Consider the following 21,854-nt stretch of genomic DNA (forward strand, 5'->3'; position numbering starts at 1 on the left):
CATAGACTTCTAACATCATAATACCCCATGAGGTTTGTATTGTCTTTCCTTCTTCAAGGAAGACATGAGATCGGGACAGACTCAACTATCTCGTTGAGATCATAATTGACTCAGCCATCTCTGAGAGCCCAATTTCATTGGTGCTTCAATTGAACCCATAAGGTTATCTTTTTATTAAAGTCATAAGTCGCATTCCGGTGTCATTATCTCACAGGATAATCCTCTCATGCCCTTATGCATGATTCATGTCATATTTAATTCATGCATAATACATTACTCATTCAAATATGTTGTGATGCATAATACATGTCATGATTCATTTATGCACATATGCATGATTCATCAAATTTCATTTCATATGTATGATACACTCATTGCGTTACATAGCATGCTTCACATGCAAATATTTGTGCAAACATTCAAGTTAACCATGCATTCATATCAATCACGCAACATTCATTTCAATCATATATGTATACACATGTACCTGCAAAAGCACTCCATATTCTGCTATCTAAAATCATATCAAGTGCAATCTCTCGAACTACGATAAAAGAACACTTCTATTCCTATGTATTCAAATCATACTTTGCATGATCTTTGAACTATAATTCAACATTTTCATGATGTTTTTTCATCGCACATACTCACCACGAGTAGTTTACCCTATTTTTATAAATATTGCATTTGTTTTCTTTTGCATGCACATTGGCTCAATGACCATTCTACGATACTTGGCATTAAGTATCATTTTATTTGTAGTACCTATATGATAATTCATATATTCGCAAGGTACATACATTTAAGCATTCATACAATTCTAATCGGAATTGACACATGCTATTATAAACTTTCAATTGTAAACATAAACAATGCATAAGCACGTGCAAAAATTGCATTTACGATGTGCTTGTTAACATGGCTAATTACGCATATTCGCGCTTTCTCATATGCATTTTTATGATGCATTTCATACATAATTGTAACCATGATGCAATCTTGTACAAAACATTTTCAAAACTAAGTTTTAAGTACACATGTTTCATATTTGAAAACTGGTTTCAAATCCTATTTCAACCCATATTAAATTTTGAAAAATATGCGCTCTTAGGCATTTTACTGAACACTTAGCATGTGTCATAATTCTCAAAGCATAACTGAATTTTCAGAATTATAGACATGTATTACATCATTAACTAAATTAATTTAATCATTCTAATTACATGTTCATTACATTAAATAATTAAATCATGGCATAATCACCTAATTAGGCATCTCAATTCCTAATTCACTAAATATGATATTACGCTACCTCAATCATGCAACATAACGATAAACGTGCTAGATTGATACCAAACAACCTAATTATGTATTCTATGAGTTTAGTTAAGGATTTCTACCCTCATAAATCCAGAAATGTAACATTCTAAAACCCAAAAAAAGTATGGGGTTTCATGAAAACTACAGCAAATTGGTACTTTTGGCAATTCACTGAACACTTGGTGTGCACATATAACACCGAGGAGAAACAACAATATGCCTTCAGCTGGGGCGCTCCAATATTGACAGTGAGTGCTACAGTGCTTTATGCAATCCAAGGTAGTGTCAGAATCTATCTTCACACAAAAAAACAACCCGAAACAAAGATTAGGTAAGGTGATTTCCTCCAAATTGACCCAAAAAGAATCTAAAATCAGCCATAGTCAACTATGGCTAGTGTACTCCACGGTTTGCACACATTTCCAGGTGAAATTAGTGTTACATAGTTCCCAAGCTAGAATCGATTTCCCAAAAAAAAATGATCCAAAAATACAAGAAATAGAAGAAGAAGATTGAGGGAATATCATAGATGACAATGTTGATGAAGAAACAAGCATCAATCTGTTGGGACACAATTTCCAATGTTGGAAATCACTCAAATCTCAATGAAAATCCTCTTTAGGGGAACTCGGCTAGAAGAAAAGCTAAATAAAAAAGAAAATAGGTAGAGAAGAACGAGATGAAGGATAATAGACTTAGCTTGACATTAATAGAGATCGTGGGTGGCACCAATCCCCAAACACAACAAGCATGAATCCCAATGCTAGCCAACTAGAGTAGAAGAGGAGAGAAATGGTTTTGTCTCAAAATCAAAAGGGAAATAAGAGAGGGAATAGGGGGTGTCGACTAATGGCATGAGAAAGAAGGAAAAAGGAGGGGTCGGGTGCCATAGTCGGCCCCACCCAGCCTCACATTATGTGCTTATTCAAACCGGGTCCAAATCGGATCCAATTTGGATACATTTTGATATAAAACTTTAAATCAAGCTATGTGTTGAAATAATTACCAAAAATTAAAACTAAAAATCCTATATATTATATATATATATATATATATATATATTATTTTTAGATTAAAATAAAATATTTTAATTCTCTTTAGTTATTTAAAAACCCATAAAAACCTAATTTTGGATCGACCCAATTGGGTCCAAACCCATATAGGCTTCGGGTACATATTAAAAGTCTATTTCTTTTCCAAATTTGAATCTTACATTTTGCTAAAACAAAATAACTATTATAACTCTAAATAGTCCATTGTTTAGTACTTCTAAATTAATAAATAATATTTGATTAAAATATTTTACACAAGTTATTTATAACCAAAATACCCTTTTTGATAGAATTTCTTTCTCAAACTTCCAAAATACATATAGTTAAGTTCAAAATACTGTGAAAACACCTTGACAAATCATAACTCGCTAAAATATCTAGTTTTCATTATAAATTAAATATTTTAAATAGTTATTTGTCAAAAATAATTCTAAAAATACCAATTATGCCCTCATGGCCAGAATCGAGCAATTAAACATGTAAAATACCAGTAAATGAAATTTAAAAGCTAGAAACTCATTTATAATTTAAGGATAAGGATGATTTTTTTATTTATTTATAATTCTCAAAATTTATAGGTTTTATAGTGAATCCTTGTTGATGACCAATTTGCCCTCATAAAGTACTTTTATTTGAATTTCTTAGTGCAATGTTCCTGCTTCTCATTTTTAATGCCTTTACTGACCTTCTTATTGGCAATGGTCTAAATTATCCCTGATCCTAACCCTTATTCCCCATACACCCACATGGATCGATAAACCCATTTATATAATAGGGATATCCAGATCAAAATCTAATTTTATTTTAGGTTGGGTTGCTATCATTATCCCTTTACCTTTATATGTTTTCATATATTAGACGCCATCCTCTTTTACTTGATCCAAATTCTCTATAATAGGGCAATCAAAAGAGACCCCTCCAGGTAGAATGGTTTCCCCCATTCTTTGAAGTGAACTTCTACTTAATAGAGCTCGCAACTCCTGAGTGAGTTTGGGTAATTTTTTTGTATTCCTAGGTGGGTTATGGGTCATAAACTTAGGTTGGTCAGAGTTTTCAGAACTCTGGCCCAATTTAGTTATTAGGTTTCTAGGAGGATATGTAGAATCCTTTTATTGAACTATGGTCTAAGAACTATTAGCAAACAAGAGTCCACATCAATCACAGAGCACACACATGAAAAATTTTGAAAATCAATTTTCTGAGTCTCCTCAAACGCTCCACAAATATGAGAGGTCACTTCAAATAGGATCTAATGGGTAAAGGTTTTATCCTTACAAGACCTTTCATGATATACCTGAGCTATAGCTCCTGGTACATACGAGCGAGTTTTCAGTCTCTATTGTCCACCACCGATTACTCAAGCTAATGGCTTTTGGTACTAGTTGAGTGATCCGAAGATCCAAAATATAGGACAGGTTAGGGGGGGTTGAAAAAACCAAGCAAAAAACAATAACTCTACAATCAAAATCCTAAGAAAATGGGGATAAAAATAGAAAGAGTAGAGGCGAATCAAATAAGGTTTCACACAAAATGACAATCATAACTTGTTGGAGGTTAATAATTTTTCTTGAAAAACTAAGTGACATGCAATTCCTTCAACAAGAATTTTCAAGTTACTTTTCCTAATGCTAAAGAAAATAAGAAAACACTAAGTCTACCTAAGGTTTCTACCGTTAAAGCAGGAAAACAAACATGCGAAATATTAAGTTTTTAACTAAAAATTATTTTCTTAAAGGAAACTAGTCTCTAAAATGAATCAAATATTGGATCCAAAATGAGACATTTATCTAAAAGCCTATCCAGATTCAAACATAGCACACAAACACACAATAGAAAGAAGCAAACACAGGAATCTAGGACCCAAAACATAGGTCTAATCCAAAAACTAAGGTTTTATAGGATTTTCTAAATCTAAGATCTGTGGTTGGTTTTGCCACTAATTTTTTACCCAGAAAATGAAGGATTTTAGAAAAATATAGTAAAGAACAGGGAAACTAGACAGAATAACCTTTCTAACGATACCAGTTTTGTTGGAAAATGAAGAACAACACTGAAATACAACCCAATAATGTTTCTAAAATAGTAGATGAACAAGCATGGTTTTGCATATTCTGATAGTTCTATGCTATTTTTCAACCACCTACACCAAAAATCTGAGAAAATAGTAAAAAAAAGGATAGAGATAGATCGGGTGTTGGCTTTCCAACGCTACCAAGGTCATCATAATCTGGTGAGCAATCAAAGAGAAACATCCTCTAGAAGATATACTACTCAACTATTCCAACGTACAAGACAACTTTTTGTTCTGGTTTTGAAACTTAGAAGTGGGAACCCTAGGAGGGTTTTCTGTTCTGACCCAAAAAAAAAATTAGGCTTGTCTCATATTTTCAACGAATATAAAAATAGATATATCTATTTCCAATGTTGGAGAGTTTAGATACAGTTCTGAAAAAAGAGATTGTTCTATAGAAAACAATCAGGAAACTAATTATTTTTCTTGTTCACGTGTCTTTTCGGAGACCTTAGGGTCAGAATCAGGAATCATGCTAAAGATGAGAATGAAAGAGACAAATGTCTATTTTCCAACGAGCCCTAGAAATTGAAAAATTACCTACGGGTAGGGAGATATGACTGTCAACCGGACTGTGTCAAATAGGACAGAATACAAAAAACAAGATTTTGGATCTGAGGTGAATCCAGAATCCAAAAAATGAAACTACTAACCTCATAACGCTGATTTTCCAGAAATTTGAATCTTAGAGTCTACATGAACGATCTAACCATGACATTTTGTGGATTCTCAAATTTTTAAAAACAAAAACAAGGGTTTTCACTAAAAATTATTTTAGAAAAGGGTGAGAAATTTGGATCCAAATTTTAGAAATTATATGGTTCGTTCTTGAAGGTTGCATGCCTTTCCTCCTCCGTTGAGCAAGGATTATCTAAACCAGAAGATCTAGATCTATGTTTTGGGGTGGCAGCTAGTGAGTGTATGTACCTCATACGTGAATCCTGAAAAAAATGAGCTTGGTGGTGGGTGGCACAAAACTTAGAAAAAACATGAAAACAAGAAGATATATAAACGTTAGAGCTTTCAACACTTATAAAAATGTAATAAACAAATAAAATTAATTAATCAAATCTCACCTCAAGCTTAGGTACCCTGTCTATGTTGTTGACGAGCGTGAGAGAGCACAAACAATAGTTAAGCTAGGCGCCAGCTCTAAAAGTGGGTGAGATAAGGGATCTAGACCCTAGGCTAGTCTAGGTAGGTTCAATTGGGCTAGGTTGGCTAGGCTAGGTCATGCAGAGATTTTGGCAGAATAAGGAGCTAAGACTTAGATTCCAAAGTCTTAACCCCATTTATGGTTTTTCTAGCATATTTGGATCTGTTTCTCGCATATCTGAGATCCATTTTATGAATCTGATCCAGATTGAGATGGATTGTTTTTTGAACAAAGGTTGAGATTCGTCTAAGTTATGTTTCCTAAGATAGAGTTTTAATTTTGTAAAGGGGTTTCAAAATTAAATGTTCAGTTCCGAGTTTAGAAGGAAAGTTGGACAAATTAAGTTATGCTAATCCCAAGGGCATGCAACTTTGAAACAAGCGAGCATTGTTGACGACAATCCTGCAGATGGAAATTCTTGCTAACGACAACTTGATTTGTCGCCAGTGAAAAGTGCTAATGACAATCCATGGAATGACCTACTCTTAACGACAAATGAATGTGTCATTAAAAGATGACGTTACTTACAAAAAGAGGTTGACTATTGATGACCATTCAAGGATACTAATGACAATTCAAGGTGTTGAAGACAATCAATATGTCGTTAGCAACTGAAAGTTTGCATTAATCATAATTTTTTATTTATCAGATTGACCAGATTTTTGACTTGTTGGAAAGTTGAATATCTTCTCTTTAATTCTTCTTTTGGTCAAAAATCTTAAAAAAGTTATTTTAAAAGCCAAAAATTAGATTAAATTTAACCTTACTTTGGAGTAGGTTATGAAAAGTATCTTGTTCAAAAATGGGGTGTATACAGAAACATGGGTAAAGTACCATTAACAAATCACATGAAAAAATTAAGACAAATATAGAATCTGAAATACACATATAAACAACACTATCACCTACACCAATAAATTAAGAAAGTACATGTCCACGAGAACTGGACCTTATGGCCCGCTGCGACCTCAGTCTGGGAGCATGCACTTCCTCCCTCTTCACTCTCTCTTCCACCTTTGCCTCCTCTCTTTGTTGAGGATCCTCCTCTACCCACTCACAAACCAAACCCTCAATTCTCCACCTCAATCTTTGCCTCCTCCCTTTGTTGAGGTTCCTCTTCTGCCCTCTCACTACCAACAACCTCACTCTTCACCTCAGTGTTGGCCTCTTATTTGCTTGAGACAAATCTTTTTTTTTCATACTTTCCTTCACCTCAGCCTTGCCATCATCTCCTTACTGAGGTTTTTCTTCCATCCTCATAGTGTCTATTGTCTCCCTCTCATTATTTCCACTGCAGTTGGTTGTCTCTTGCTTCCTCAAGTCAGTCCTGCAAGTTAGTGGCTAATGTTAATGGCTCCTTATACTTCTTAACCACTGACTGCTCACTAACATCTCCTTTAAATGCTTCATGGGTTGGAGACATGATTCTAGACACCCTTTTTTGCAATAATATTTTTTCTTACTAAAACATCATTTTTCATTTAATATGTTTGGGGCTTCCTATTGGATTGCAACAATCCCGACCTCATATTACTAATGTTGCATTTTTTATAAATTATATTAAAAACCTATGCTCTTGGCCATGGAGCAGGTTTTCTGTCTATTCACGTATCAAGCCTCTTTTGTACATAGTATAAAGCATCAATAAGTATTGTATATGAAAAAAAAAACAATATTCAAGAGAGAGTAACTTTAGTATATTACACAAGATTTATGGTAGTGATAGCAAATTCAAACGGCCTTTTGTGGCATTTATGTATCCAACCTCTTACTCTCATCCATCAATAAGTGTTTGTGCCTCCATGAAAGTTTCCTCACTCGTCATCGTTATAATAAATAATGAATAGTCTCTGCATAACCAAATTCAAGGATACAGGTAAACAAGCAACCAAAAGTGACTCGCATGAAATTGAATTACAAGAAAAGAAATGGAATAGGCTATTGAAATTGCAAAAATGACTAAAAAATTATACCATTGTTTCATAGATAAACAACCAAATTATTTCAAGATAAACAACTAAATTCAGAAGTTGACCCCTCTAGTTTAGAAGAAGGTTAAAACTCTGCACATCATCCACACTAAAGTTATTGTATTGTGGTTTGATAAAGATTTATGACATTCTTTTAAAAAAAAATCAACAGCATTACATGTTTACCAAAGAGTAATAAAAAAAAATTACAATGGCTACTATCAGTTATACATTCATCAAATATTACATAAGAAAAAATGAAGGTCAAATTTGAAAAAGAATCACATTTAATGCGTGTACAAAGGTTCATAAACATTATCGTGAGGTAAGGAGATTCGTAAAAACCTCATGAGTCTTTGTGAATCACAAGTTGAATATGTGAATGTTCAACATATCTACAACTGAGGTCAGAAGTTACGCATGTACAAGAGATGTTCGCAAGTCATATATGTGAACGTCAAGAGAACATCCACCAAATGTATAGTGAAAAAGTAAGGACATTTGCGAAAGCAGAAAGCATGAGAAGGTAAGGACATTTGGAATGTCAAAACTCATTTATGGATGTACATCCAAACTTCATGCCAATGTCAACACCTGTTTGCGAATGTCAACACATATTTTTAGTTAAAAGTGGTTTGCATGGTATCCTCACAATGTTCGCAAATGTGTGTTGCAAACCTTCAATCAATCATTAAACATGCAAAGGAGAGGACATTCACAACTAATATTTATAAATATCATACAAACATTCGTTAAAATACGTCTTAACTTTATACGAGTTTTTAGTTATAGGAGGTTTGCATGACATCGGTGTGAATGTCAAAACTATCGTAAATGTATAAAGTGAACTTGTCAAGCTAGAACTTTTAAATTCTAAAAGGTTCACTATGGCTTACAAACCATAAAAGAATATGTACACATTTGATATGCATCTCCTTTGCTAAGATTCAACAAGCCAAGTTCGCAAATTCTTTTATGTTGATTTTATTTAGTTCATGAAAGGTTTATGAAAAGGTAAAAATGTTCTTAAAAAGTTGAGAATCAAAATTTTGGACATACAAGATATTCTGACAAATTATAAGATTTTACAAAATCATGCGATTTTTTTACGAAAACAATACAATCATTTTTCGAATATAGAATGCCTACTATGAGCAAGATCACAACAACCCACAAAGGGGCACTCACAAGGCCAACTCAAGAACACAATCTCAACCAATGGAGGCTCTGCTTGTCTGGTAGGAGCAGCTAGTGCACGTTTGCAAGTTCAAATCCCAATGGTATCGTTGTACAACTGGTAAGGGTCTACCTAATCCCAGCTTGCCTTTAAAAAAAACACAATCTTAAAAATATAATCTTTATTTATCAAATATGCATTAGAAAAATGCATAATCAATAATGGGACAAGAGGTCTCCATTTATACACAAAGTAGGGGCAAGAAGAAGGCCCCAACGGCAAGAAATATAGCCGTTGGGGATTCCCAACAGCTATATGATCTAAAAGACCATTATGCCCTTTATAAACATATAAAAGATATAAAAATAAAAAAATAAAAAGATCAGTTTTACCCCTAATGGGTAAGACCTATTACATGTATAGAATTATAAAAATACCCCTAAAAGGTATTACTTATTACAAGAAAGAAACACACTAGTATATATATATATATATATATATATAGCGAGAGAGAGAGGGGGGGGGAGAGAGAGAGAGAGAGAAAACTGAACATATTAGGCCCCATTTCTCGTTCTGTCCCATAGGTTTTAAGTATTTTATGATAGATTTGAACCATAAGATGTGCTTAGCATATTTAGTGGGAATAGACTCTTGAATCATGTTTTTCGATGAAAAAATATCATTTTATGAGCCGAGAAAAACTGGTACCTTCGTAGCCATTGATTTTGGATCACTCAAAAAACCTGTATACAGGTCAGATTTCGGTGATCCAAAAGCTGGTTCCCACTAAACAAAACCTATAGATCACATATGTGGTGTTAGACGGGAGAAAAAAGATTTAAAACTATAATTTTTGAAGGGGCCTAAGAAACGCATCTTATATATATATATATATATATATATATATATATATATATATACACACACAACATACTTTTACAAAGAAAACAATCCTCACTCTGATTAGTTTTCTTGGATAATCAATAACTAAAACATAGCACCAAATTGAGACTTAATAAAACAAACCAAGTACTAGATCAAACATCTTGAACATCATAATCATAAGAAACCATATCATTATAGGAAATGTAGGTAGTGATGCAACTTTTTATGTTCAATACAAACAACACTAAAATTTAAACATATTGAAGACATTTCAGCTTCAAAGGTCCATGGCAATGGAACAGTTGAACGGATTTCACTGAAAACAATATGGCCATCTTCTAAAAAGAAACACAAAAAAATATACTGAATAACTCGTTCATTTAAAGCTTCCAAACTGCTGGCTTAGGTCAGGGAAGCTTTCGAATCCAGGTGGTGTTGATGTAAAGCCAGCTCTGCCCAGACCAGATCTTGTGCCCATGGCTTTCCCCATCTGAAATGATGCTGGAAGCACCCTATCCTTCTCATCTCTTCTTTGCTCTGACTCATCACTCAGTCCCCCGACAATCCCAATATCAACAAGTGAAGCCTTCTTGGCTGCACATATTTAAAAATTCAAATATTACAAGCAGCCATCACAAGATAATAATCCTAGACGGTGAATAAAGATGAACAGCAAAATATGTAGATCTTTTCAGATGACAAGAATATGATGATCAACAAACAATTCACAGAACAAAGTCAAGAAAAGAAATTCTTAACCTTTTTCTTTTTCTTTCTTTTTTTCCTTTCAGTTAATGGAGAACCTAGCTCAAGATTGGCTGGTGCACAATCCAACAGCACTAAATTCCAGATTCATATGGCTATTTGTGCTCCTATCAAAGAGCCTGCTTTAATAACAGCTTTGAATTAACTCAAACCAGTGAAGATCATTAATGTTCACCAGTTCTAGCCACTCTTATCTTGCTGGCATGAAAGAATGGATAGCAGTATGTTGCAAGATAATGTAACATCATAAGTATAGACAAAATTAGCAAATACAGCAAGAACCGCTTCATCATTAACTTTATCCGATGAAAAAAAAACAAATTTTTACACTTATATTTGTTATAGATAAAACAGAAGTGATACACTGACTCCAGAAAATTGTGGAAACTCAAAACAGATGTCATGGTTCTACCATGTGCATAACGTCAGAGGGCAGCCAAAGAATTAATAAAAAAGTTGAGGCAGTTTCTGAAAAGTAGAATTCAACTTTAAAAGTGGAAGAACAAATTTGTGACATTTTTCCACCTGCCTTTGCAGGATCCAACCATTTCCTGGTTAAGATTGAAAAACTTTTAACCATCTCAATCAATTTTGACTGCTGATGATTGAACATATATTTGATGTCCCAAAGGCATCTGATCAAAGCAACCACTGATTGCCGAATTTATTTCAGTGTCAACTGAGAAAGGATCTCTAAGGTGTTAAAAGATTGTAATGTTGTACATAGATAATATATATGTATATGTATATACATATATAAGTATATATATATGTGTGTGTGTGTGTGTGTGTGTGTGTGTGTGTGTGTGTGTGTGTGTGTATTTTAGGTGTTTATAATAGTTAATACCCTTTAGGGGTATTTTGGTCATTCTACCTTGTAATAGGATCTACCCATTAGGGGCAGAACTGTCCTCTTATGTCTTTATTTTTTGTATTTTCTTATTTCTGTTTTTTCTTCTTTTTATATTTTGTATTTTGTTGGTATTGTCAAGGGCATTTTTGTCCTTGACAATATGACCATTGGGGAGCTCCCCAACAGCTAGTTTTTTGTGTATAGATATGGGGCTATGTCCCCCTTGTAAGCTATGTATTTTGTGTGCGTTCTTTACATAATAAAGCAATTATTTTTATGTGTGCTATCTTGGCCCTTAGTGGCTATTTTTGTTTGAACCCATATTTGGGTTTGTGAGATCTTCATTTCATTACATAAGGTTATCTTCAAACACTAGATCATCATACTCTTTAAGGGAAATTTGATTCATCTAAGTTCACAATTTAGGAGGCAGATCAATATCAGATGTACGGGAGGCCAACCAATTAAACATAAGGTCATATTGTCAAGGACAAAAATGCCCTTGACAATACCAACAAAATATCCCCCTTGTAAGCTATGTATTTTGTGTGCGTTCTTTACATAATAAAGCAATTATTTTTATGTGTGCTATCTTGGCGGCTATTTTTGTTTGAACCCATATTTGGGTTTGTGAGATCTTCATTTCATTACATAAGGTTATCTTCAAACACTAGATCATCATACTCTTTAAGGGAAATTTGATTCATCTAAGTTCACAATTTAGGAGGCAGATCAATATCAGATGTACTGGAGGCCAACCAATTAAACATAAGGAAGTCCTGTCAAATAAAAAAACAAAACATAGATTTGAAACAAATATTGTTTCACTTACGAGCAGATATGTTGAGATCAATTAGGCCACGACTTAATGAGTCAGCCCAGATACTAGACTTGATCTGGAAGGTGTCCTTCTTGGGTGGAGGCTTGGATTCAGTCACAGCATTCTTAGTTTGAGGTTTCACGCTATCAACAGTAGAATTTCCTTTATATTCCGTGGGCAAAGTATCTGAGTTAGAAGGAACAAAGTTGCTGCTTTTTGCATCTGTGCTAGAGGTGAATGCACCAAAGAGATCCATGTCTTCAAAGTTATTTAGTGGAACCGCTGCAAATGGATCATTCATATGTGTTTTGCCAGGCTCAGAAGGAAACTTGGGAGAAGGCAAAGCAGGTTCAGATGAAGCAAAAAGATCTACTGTTGGATGAAATGCACAAGAGGCTACTGGTGGAGCAAAAAGGTCGCACTCCACCTGCAGAGACTGAAAAAGAAAGATTCACGGTTAGAAAATGGAAGATAATACAAAGGATTATTTCAATAGAGTAAAATGAAGCAATTAGATTGATCTGAACATAATAGCAATAGGCCTGGTAAACTAGCCCACCGAACATGGCATGTTCAGTCTCGGCTCGTTTACCAGTGGATTGAGCTCATGATTAGGCTCGTGTTCAAGTTTAGCCAAGCCGAGCTCTAGCTTGGCTTGTCCCTGAATGAGAGGAGCCATATTCCATGTTATCTATACACGAAATAGATATATATCTATATATTACACTTAATATATATATAACACTTAATAGTTCATATAGTATGTATATATTTTCCATGCATCCTTTTCTTTGTATATAAATTTTATGCATTCTTCTTTTTATACATCACACTTAAAATATAGATCATACATTAAAAAGAAGATATCTTTTTATCTATACGAGCTGTCCCGAGTTGAGCAAAGCCAAACATCCTATGTTCGGGCTCAACTCATTGAAGCTAAACAAGCTGCTCATGGCTCAGCTGGCCAGCTATACGAATCGACCATGAACAAGTTTGTGACAAGTCGAACTGAGCTGAGTCACTAGCTGCTCGGTTTGTTTACCAGCCCTAAATAGCAGTAAAACTTCGGTTACCAACAAACACTATCCCCAATAGGAAAAGTGAATTTTCTCTCAATGTACATTTAATTTTACAAACAAGATGACAAGAAATGTGTCAATTTGTGGGAAAGCAAAAAATATTAATTATGAAAGTGAAAAAAAAAGACATGAAATATGGAAATTTTGGAAGTGCATCTTCAAGCAACCAAATATGCTGCCAACCAAAAAAAACTCTTCAAATAATTTTAATGAAAAAACAGCACGAACAATGAACCATGTTCATAACAACTAGAAATTTCTCCAGACAAATTGTAAACAATGATTATCTGACCTGGGAATGAGAAGCTGATCCAGCATCTACATTAGGAGATGCAGAAACAAAACTTGCATCAGCAAACAGATCAACTTCAGGCATATCATTGCTGCTTGTACTAATGTTGTTAGTTGGCGTAGCTGTATGTACATCAATGAGGTCATCAATTAGGCTTTTGTTGAATAAATCCTCATGGCTAGATTTTGCAGTAGCTGTTCCTGACAGACATCAAAAACATTATTAAAATATTAGCACAGCAAATCAGAAAGGTTCTCTAACACTACCTGAACAAAGAAAGCAGAGGCCAGGAATGACATCAAGGAAATCAGAATCATCTATGAGCAAGCTTATCATTGTCCTTTGCTCGTTGAGACAGGGTTTACACAGCACTTGAGAGCACAAACAGTTGAGGATTATGAATTTCATCATGGGTCCAATCAGGGTGAAAACCGTATTATAGATCAGCAGATTTGAATTCTCAGGTCCAAAATCAAGATTTTTTTGATTTGGCCAGACTCGGTGCCATGGTTACCAGCATTTTTTATCAAGTGTTGCAGGCCATTGGATCACATGTCACAGGCAGCCAGGTACCTAGTGTAAAGTACCTAGTATACATATGGGTGTTTGTGGGAAAGGAAAGCGTGATGGGTTCCTTCTTACTGTTGATCTATGTGCTTCCACAACATGTATCTGTGTGCATGTAGTGTCATATTTGTGGGGGATAAGCATGTACAAGAATGTGTGTGTTTGTATAGGTTATACCTGGTACAGACAATAGTACCTACTATCTAGTAAACCCATTGATTTTCTAAAAATCAATTGAGTGCTTGATGAATCAGACCTCAGAGATTTGATCTATATAGTTTATATTTAGTAAAAAATGTTTTAGATTATGAATTTGATCTTTGGACAGTTTTTTTAACAACCCTTAAAATCAACAACCTAGAATACACCAAAATTTTGCAATACAAAGAACCAGGTTTTTGCCAAAATAACGAAACCAAAAGAATGATTTCCAGTAAAAGGAATCATGACAAAAAACCAGTAGGTTCCGATCAAGTAGATAGTACTTGCAAAAATGAGTTTCCACTAGATATTACAAGTACTATTAGTGTTGAGAATAGGTGGTTTTATGTTAAGTACTCTTATATTAGAGTCTTTTTGAAATTTTACTCTTATAAGGATTTAGATGTAATTTCTCTTTTTTGTCTCTCTCTATTTAATATAGAGAGAAGCCCTAATCAAGTTTATGTTATTGAGTTTTCTGTGCAGCTCTCTCTCTCTCTCTCTCTCTCTCTCTCTCTCTCTCTCTCTCTCTCTCTCTCTCCCTCTCTCTCTCTACACAGGTGGCTGCCCCTGTCTACATGGTATCAGAGCTTGCGATCTCGGGAGCGTGATTTCGAAGAGGACTGATCGTCACCAACGAAAAATTTCAGACTACGGAAAAAAAAAATTATATCAGGTTTGCTGTTGCACTAGTGGGAAGATCTGATAACAGATCTGGGATGTCACCCAGATCTGTCGTCAGATCTAAGGATGGATCTTACCCAGATCTGTCGTGATCTCCTGGAGCTGTAAACAGATTTTATCTGGGTTTTTTTGGATTTTTTATCGCCTGGCGTGATTTTCTGGAGCATGATGAGTTCCTGCTGATGCGTGCATGCTGTGATTGACGTGCTGCTATTTGGGTAACGCAGCAGGCTTCTGTGCTGCTGTATCGCAGCCGAGAGTTGTTGGCTGTTCCTGCCACGCAACAAGTGTTTGTGATATTGCGTGCCAGCCGAGAGTGTCATATTTTTCTGTGCTGATTGCGTGACTACCGTGATTCTGATTTTTTTTTGCTGCGTGTCATCGAGATATGATTGATCTATTTAATTGTTTGAAGACTGATTGTCAGTTATGCTCTATATGTTTTGGAAACAGCAGTTGTCGTATTCGTATGCTTTGCAACTGAATAGTATTGTTGGTCGTGGTGTGTTTGGGTGCAGCAATGGTCTTAACTCTCTGCTGGGATGAGTTGTGTTTCGTGTTGTATTAGTTTCAGCTATACATTTGTCGTGGAAGCAGCAGGAGTGATTACCTGCTGGTTGTGGACTGTTTTGTGGAAACAGCAGGGCTGCTTCCTTATAGTGGTGGAAAACTCTACTTAAATACTTGTTGTTCTAGAGAACAGTATGGCTGAAAGTTCGAAATATGATTCGAAAATGGAACAGATTGGGGAGTATAAGGCGTTTGCCAACCCCTTCGCGTATGGCTCTTCTATTAGGTTGAATGAAACCAACTATGCCAGGTGGTCCAGAACTTTTATGATGTCGGTATCTGGACATCGTCGAAAACACATTTTGTTGGAAGGCGAACCCACTGAAAAGTTGGGAAAATATGTTACTTGGGATGAAGATAATGACATAGTTATGTCATGGATCATGAATAGTGTTGAACCCCATATTGCAGATGGATTGATCTACTATAATTCAGCAAAACTGATGTGGGACAATCTTCGTGATACATACTCACAAGAAACGAATGTGAGTCGTATCCTGCAAGTCGAACAAGAAATATATAATTTACAACAGGGAAATCAGACCTTGGCCCAGTATTATGCTTCTGTCAAAGCTGCGTTTGAAAGACTTAATGCTCACAGGCCTCTTTGTTGCTCGAAGCAAAAGGATCATCAAGAACAAACCATGGCTGCTCGTTTTCTTACAGGGCTTTCTTCAGATTTTTCTGTTGCAAAAGTTCAAATGTTGACTGGATCTGATGTTCCCACTCTTGATGATGCTTATAATCGTCTGAGTAGACTTGCGATCTCTCTGCCACAGTCTTAGCCTATAACTCAGTCATCTGCTCTTGTTGTCCCATCTAGTTATGGGCGTGGAAATATTCAGAATATCAGAGGACGAGGACGTGGACGTGGTATGGGAGGCAGAGGAAAGCTTCAATGTACATTCTGTGGAAAATCTGGACATTTAGAAGATCGTTGCTGAGATAAGCATGGTCGGCCAACATCTTCTTCATCAAAGTCATATACTCCTAAAGCAAATGTGACTACTCTCGAGGCAACAAATGTACAAGAGAATATCGCTGAAAATGAAAGTAGTATCACCCTTAGTCGTGCAGAATATGATGAGCTGATAGCTCTTCGACCTCCTGTAGCTGGTGTTGCATATTCAACCGGAAATCATCTTCATCCGACTGATAGTAAGTGGGTTATTGACTCTGGTGCTTCCAGACATTTGTGTGGAAATTCACATGTTTTTCAGATCTTAAGGATGTTAAGGCTCAGCTTGGAGTCTCCTTAGCCGATGGGAGCTCCTCCCCGGTTGCTGGTCAGGGAAATATTTTTATATCCTCCTCATTACAGTTGAATAATGTTCTTCATGCCCCAAACTTTCCTCAAAGTTTACTCTCTGTTAGTTGCCTTATAAAAGAAAAAAACTGTAGAGTGATTTTTTATCAAATGGGTTGTCATTTTCAGGATTTGCTGACGGGGAAGAAGATTGGTGGAGGCTATGAAGAAAATGGAATTTACTACCTACATCATCCAATGGGTTCTGTTAATGCTGCAGTGGAACATTCACTCAGTCCTGTTCAGTGGCATCGTCGTCTTGGTCATCCTTCATTGTCAAAACTTCGGTCGGTCTTTCCTCAGATTCCTTCCACCACATCATTTCAGTGTGAAGCATGTCAGTTGGGCAAGCATCATCGAAGTTCGTTCCCTTCTAGTCAGAGTCAGTCTAGTAATAAATTGTTTGAACTTCTTCATGCAGATGTATGGGGTCCTAGTAAGATTCCTACTAGGACTCAGTGTCGTTATTATCTTGTTATTGTTGATGATTTCTCTAAGTTATCATGGGTTTTTTTAATAAAAGAACGATCTGAAGTTCCAAGTCTTATCAAATCCCTAATTCTTGAAATAAAAACTCAGTTTGAATCTATTGTCAAGATTGTTCGCACTGATAATGCTCTCGAGTTTAAATCAAAAGGTCTGTTACAATTTTACCAAGATCATGGCATCCAACCACAAACTTCCTGTGCCTATTCATCTCAACAAAATGGGGTGGCTGAGCGAAAACATCGGCACCTCCTTGATGTTGCCAGGACCATTATGATTCAATCTAATGTTCCTGCGTTATACTGGGGTGATGCGATTACCACTGCTTGCTATCTGATCAACCGCATGCCTTCGTCTTCTGTGGGTGATCAAATTCCATTACATATCCTCAAACCTAATGCTCCACTTTTTCCTTTATCACCAAAAATATTTGGATGTGTTTGTTTTGTGCACAAACTTGGCCCTGACCGTGATAAATTAGCTGCTCAAGCTACAAAATGCATATTTATCGGTTATCCCAAAAATCAAAAAAACCATAAAGTTCAATTGTTTGAAGAAGGGTCAAAACCAGTTGATAGCAAAAGCTATCGCTCCCTAGTAGGAAAGTTATTATATGTAACTGTTACCAGACCAGATATTGCTTTAGCAGTAAGCAAAGTTAGCCAGTTTATGGAAAAACCAACTGAGGTACACTGGAATGCAGCCATAATGATTCTCAGATATCTAAAATCTTCTCCTGGAAAGGGGTTATTGTTCAGGAAAGGTGGAACTCTGGAGATAGTAGCCTATTCTGATGCTGACTATGCTGGATCTGTAGTAGATAGAAAGTCTACCACAGGATTCTGTGTGTTTTTGGGAGACAACTTGATTTCATGGAGAAGTAAGAAACAAAATGTGGTTTCCAGGTCAAGTGCAGAATCAGAATATTGGGCTATGGCCCAAACAGCTGCTGAATTGATATGGGTTCGCACTGTTCTTCATGATCTTCAGGTGAAGGTTTCCTCTCCAATGACCATGATGTGTGATAACAAAGCGGCAACATATATAGCAAACAATCCTGTCTTTCATGAGAGAACAAAGCACATTGAGGTTGATTGTCACTATGTAAGAGATATGATTCAAGCTGGGCATATCACTACAAAATACCTAAAGTCGGAAGACCAAGTTGCAGATATGTTTACAAAGCCTCTTGCTAGGCCAAATTTCTCCAAATGTTGTGACAAGCTGAGCATGATTGATATCTATGCTCCAGCTTGAGGGGGAGTGTTGAGAATAGGTGGTTTTATGTTAAGTACTCTTATATTAGAGTCTTTTTGAAATTTTACTCTTATAAGGATTTAGATGTAATTTCTCTTTTTTGTCTCTCTCTATTTAATATAGAGAGAAGCCCTAATCAAGTTTATGTTATTGAGTTTTCTGTGCAGCCGTCTCTCTCTCTCTCTCTCTCTCTCTCTCTCTCTCTCTCTCTCTCTCTCTCTCTCTCTCTCTACACAGGTGGCTGCCCCTGTCTACAATTAGTACCAAATACTTAACTATATGTGTACATGTGTGAATTGTCACATTTACTTGAGTGTATCACACAAGAGGTATGACTGTCTCCAAAAACCATCTGTCATGTATTAGAGCATCCCAGCGCTTTCTGGAAAAGTTGTACCAGTCAAAATGTGTGTTGATCAGCAAAACCAAGTGTAGAATAGACTGAACTATCTTTCTCATGGGTATGCATCTGCCGCTCATGTTTACTCAAACGCAAGGCAGGATATTCAGTGTGAAAGCCACACTTAAGGATGGCACCAACCAACAATTTTCCGGCTTTGCCATGGCTGGAATATGGTAGAATATACAACCAAATATGTGTGCATATATGGCTGCGTATAATGTGTCTGTGCAAAATTAAGTTCAATGTTTGAACCTATAGGAGCTTCAGCTTCCAAAGGGTACATGTGTGTGTGTGTGTGTGTGTGTGTCTGTCCGCGGGCGTGTTCCAAGGGCACCTACACCACCTAGTAGAAACCATGGGTGTAGGGTGCATCTTTCCATTCAGATTTCATGGATGTATTAATGGCAGTTTGTTTGATTCCTTAAATCATGTTTTTTAGAGGCAAAGATACAATCTTTATAGTCATGAAATTACGGTGAACTGTAGGCATTGATTTTTGAAGATATTAAAAAACCAATTTCCACATCACAATCACAATCACATGATCCGCAATGTGTTTTCTACTAAGAACTGTATTATAGATCATATATGTAGAGTTTGGTCCACAAAAAAACTTAAAAAATTTTGAAATTTATGGCTTTTAGTTGCTGTGTATTATATATATAGGTTAATATTTGGTGCTATTGAAGGCAGGGAACTATTGAGCTAGAAATTATAGGTTCAAGCTTTATTGAATCAATCTGACTACATAGATCTATTCAACATAGTTTGTTTTTTTTATCTAAAAATATGATATTTTGAGTGGTGAAATTTTAGTGCATTGTGAAACATTGATTTTTGAAACCCTTAAAAAACACGCTTACATATCACAATCACATAATTCAAAACTCATTTTCTACTACCTTGTAGATTAAAAAACTAAAAAGTATGAAAATAAGTTTTTTTTATGATGAGGAACCGATGCCAAGAACCAGGTCACTTAATGGCCTTCCCCCCTCCCCCTGCGAGATAAACCCCAGTTGGGGTCACTGACACCCAAGCCCTTGTAAAGATGTACATTCACACATACACACTTATGTATATTATGTATATATTCTTTTTTGTACAAATAATTTTTCTTTTCTTTTTGTATTTATTATTTTTTTATTTTTTCTTCTTTGTAGCTAGTCCTAACTAGTCACGGCCAGAATTTATAACGCAGGAACAAAACTAACAAGTGCCAGTGTCAGGTAAGTGCGAAAGTGGCAAGTATTAGTCGACTGAAAAATAACAAGCTGAAGTAACTATAGAGAAAGTACTAAAAGCAGTAACCAACTATAACAAGTGTTGAACAATAAAGTAACCAAGTAACAGTTGAAACAAGTAAAGTAACTGAAGTAAAGTCTACAGAACAAGTAAAGTAGCAACTACAGTAAGTCAGTTGTTTGGTTAGTCTTTAAGTTCTTCTGATTACTCCTTCGGGTACGCGAAGGAACAAAATCATGCATTTTTAGGATTTTTTATTAATTTTCATATTAAAATAATACCAAAAAAATAAATTTTACTATTCTATTCTATTCTATTCTATTCTATTCCATTCTTAGGGTCAATATAATTGTCCATGCCAAATTTGGTGTGATTTTGAGTACAATTGCCAAGTGTGTTAGTCGAACTATCAAAAGAAAGGTTTAATTCACGTGAAATATAAGCGAAATCTGATGTTTTAATGATATTTTTGCAATTTTAGGGTTCTAGCATGCATATAATCATATCATATCATCTTATGTTTAATTTTATCTTCATTTGAATTTCAAAACTCTCATTTTTACAAAAAATCTTTCTTAAAACCCTTATTTCAAGGCCATAATCTTGCTATCAGGGGCATTTTGGTTGTTTTCACCTCAATTTCGAATTTCCAAACTTTTATTTTCGTATTTTCATACATTAGTATCATTTATTTCTCTTGTTTATATCAGGAAGGTATGAATCAAGGTTTATATTCGGATAAATCTGACAATTTCTCGATATTGTCGAATAAATCCAGAAAAACCTATATATTTGTGCTAATTCATCTTCTAGTTTTGCAGGGATATTCAGAAGGAAGATTTTATTTATTTTTCTTTTATTTCATTGATGTAAAAGCAAATATAATATTAGAATAAGAGTTACATTTTTGCATAGAATAGGATGCATTGCATATAGTTTGCTTTCATAAATTTTCAATATCTGATGAATGACAATTCATGCACATTTTTGAAATCCACTATAGTTGACACGAATGGCACATGCACAAGATTTTAGGGAGTTGACAAACTCGGTAGAATTTATATTTATAGCCATAGTTAGAATACGAATGAGATCCAGATTTGTCATCTTCATATAAGCCACATTCATCCTACACTCTTAGGCTATTTTAAAATTCACTGCATTTCTCAAATGATTTTCTCAAATTCCTCAGAAAATATTCTTTGAAGTTACATTCATTCATTCATATTGACTAATTCGCATCATGAAAGCATTTCAAAGGGCCAAATCCTCTTTTATTGATTTATTTGAATGAGAAATCGATTTTCTCAAAATTTTCTAAGTCTTTCTTAGAAATTGATTTTCTCAAAACTCTGAGTTTTCAATGATGTTTCAAATATTTTTCCAATTCAAATCATGATTTTCTAATGTTCTAACATCCTCACTTTCAAGGTTCAAAGCTCCAAGAAATTGATTTTCTCAAAGTCATTGGGATTTTATCATAAATCAATTTTTCAAATTCTCATGATTTTTTCAGAAATTGACCTTTCTTTTCTTCAAAAATGCTTTCTCAATGCAACTCACAATTTTCTCAGAATCATCATTTTTTCAAGTATTTTCCAAGCAATAGAAGCAAACATCATATCTTTCAAAATATGCATTTTTCAAAAATCTCATAGCACATGCCTGATTCTTGGTGCATTTAGGAAATAG

General features: G+C 35.1%; 1 protein-coding gene across 5 annotated transcripts in view; it reads right to left on the reverse strand.

Moving 5' to 3' along the window:
* Window positions 1-9,805: 9,805 nt before the first annotated feature.
* The window catches only part of LOC149830073 (ENTH/VHS family protein), a 47,921-nt gene continuing 35,872 nt past the window's right edge, over window positions 9,806-21,854 (reverse strand). For 3 of the 5 annotated variants that reach the window (XM_090016297.1, XM_090016298.1, XM_090016301.1), the window contains 3 exons: window positions 13,444-13,643; window positions 12,082-12,505; window positions 9,806-10,225 (listed from right to left, as the gene is read on the reverse strand). In XM_090016297.1, coding sequence (XP_089872423.1) covers window positions 10,008-10,225; window positions 12,082-12,505; window positions 13,444-13,643 — 842 coding nt within the window. In that variant the 3' untranslated portion in view covers window positions 9,806-10,007. The remainder of the gene's footprint in view (window positions 10,226-12,081; window positions 12,506-13,443; window positions 13,644-21,854) is intronic. The other 2 variants (XM_090016300.1, XM_090016299.1) reach the window with 2 other exon arrangements.

Source organism: Nuphar pumila, chromosome 8 (genome assembly GCF_984573655.1).
Source record: "Nuphar pumila chromosome 8, dmNupPumi1.hap1.1, whole genome shotgun sequence".
In the NCBI taxonomy this organism is placed as follows: Eukaryota; Viridiplantae; Streptophyta; class Magnoliopsida; order Nymphaeales; family Nymphaeaceae; genus Nuphar; species Nuphar pumila.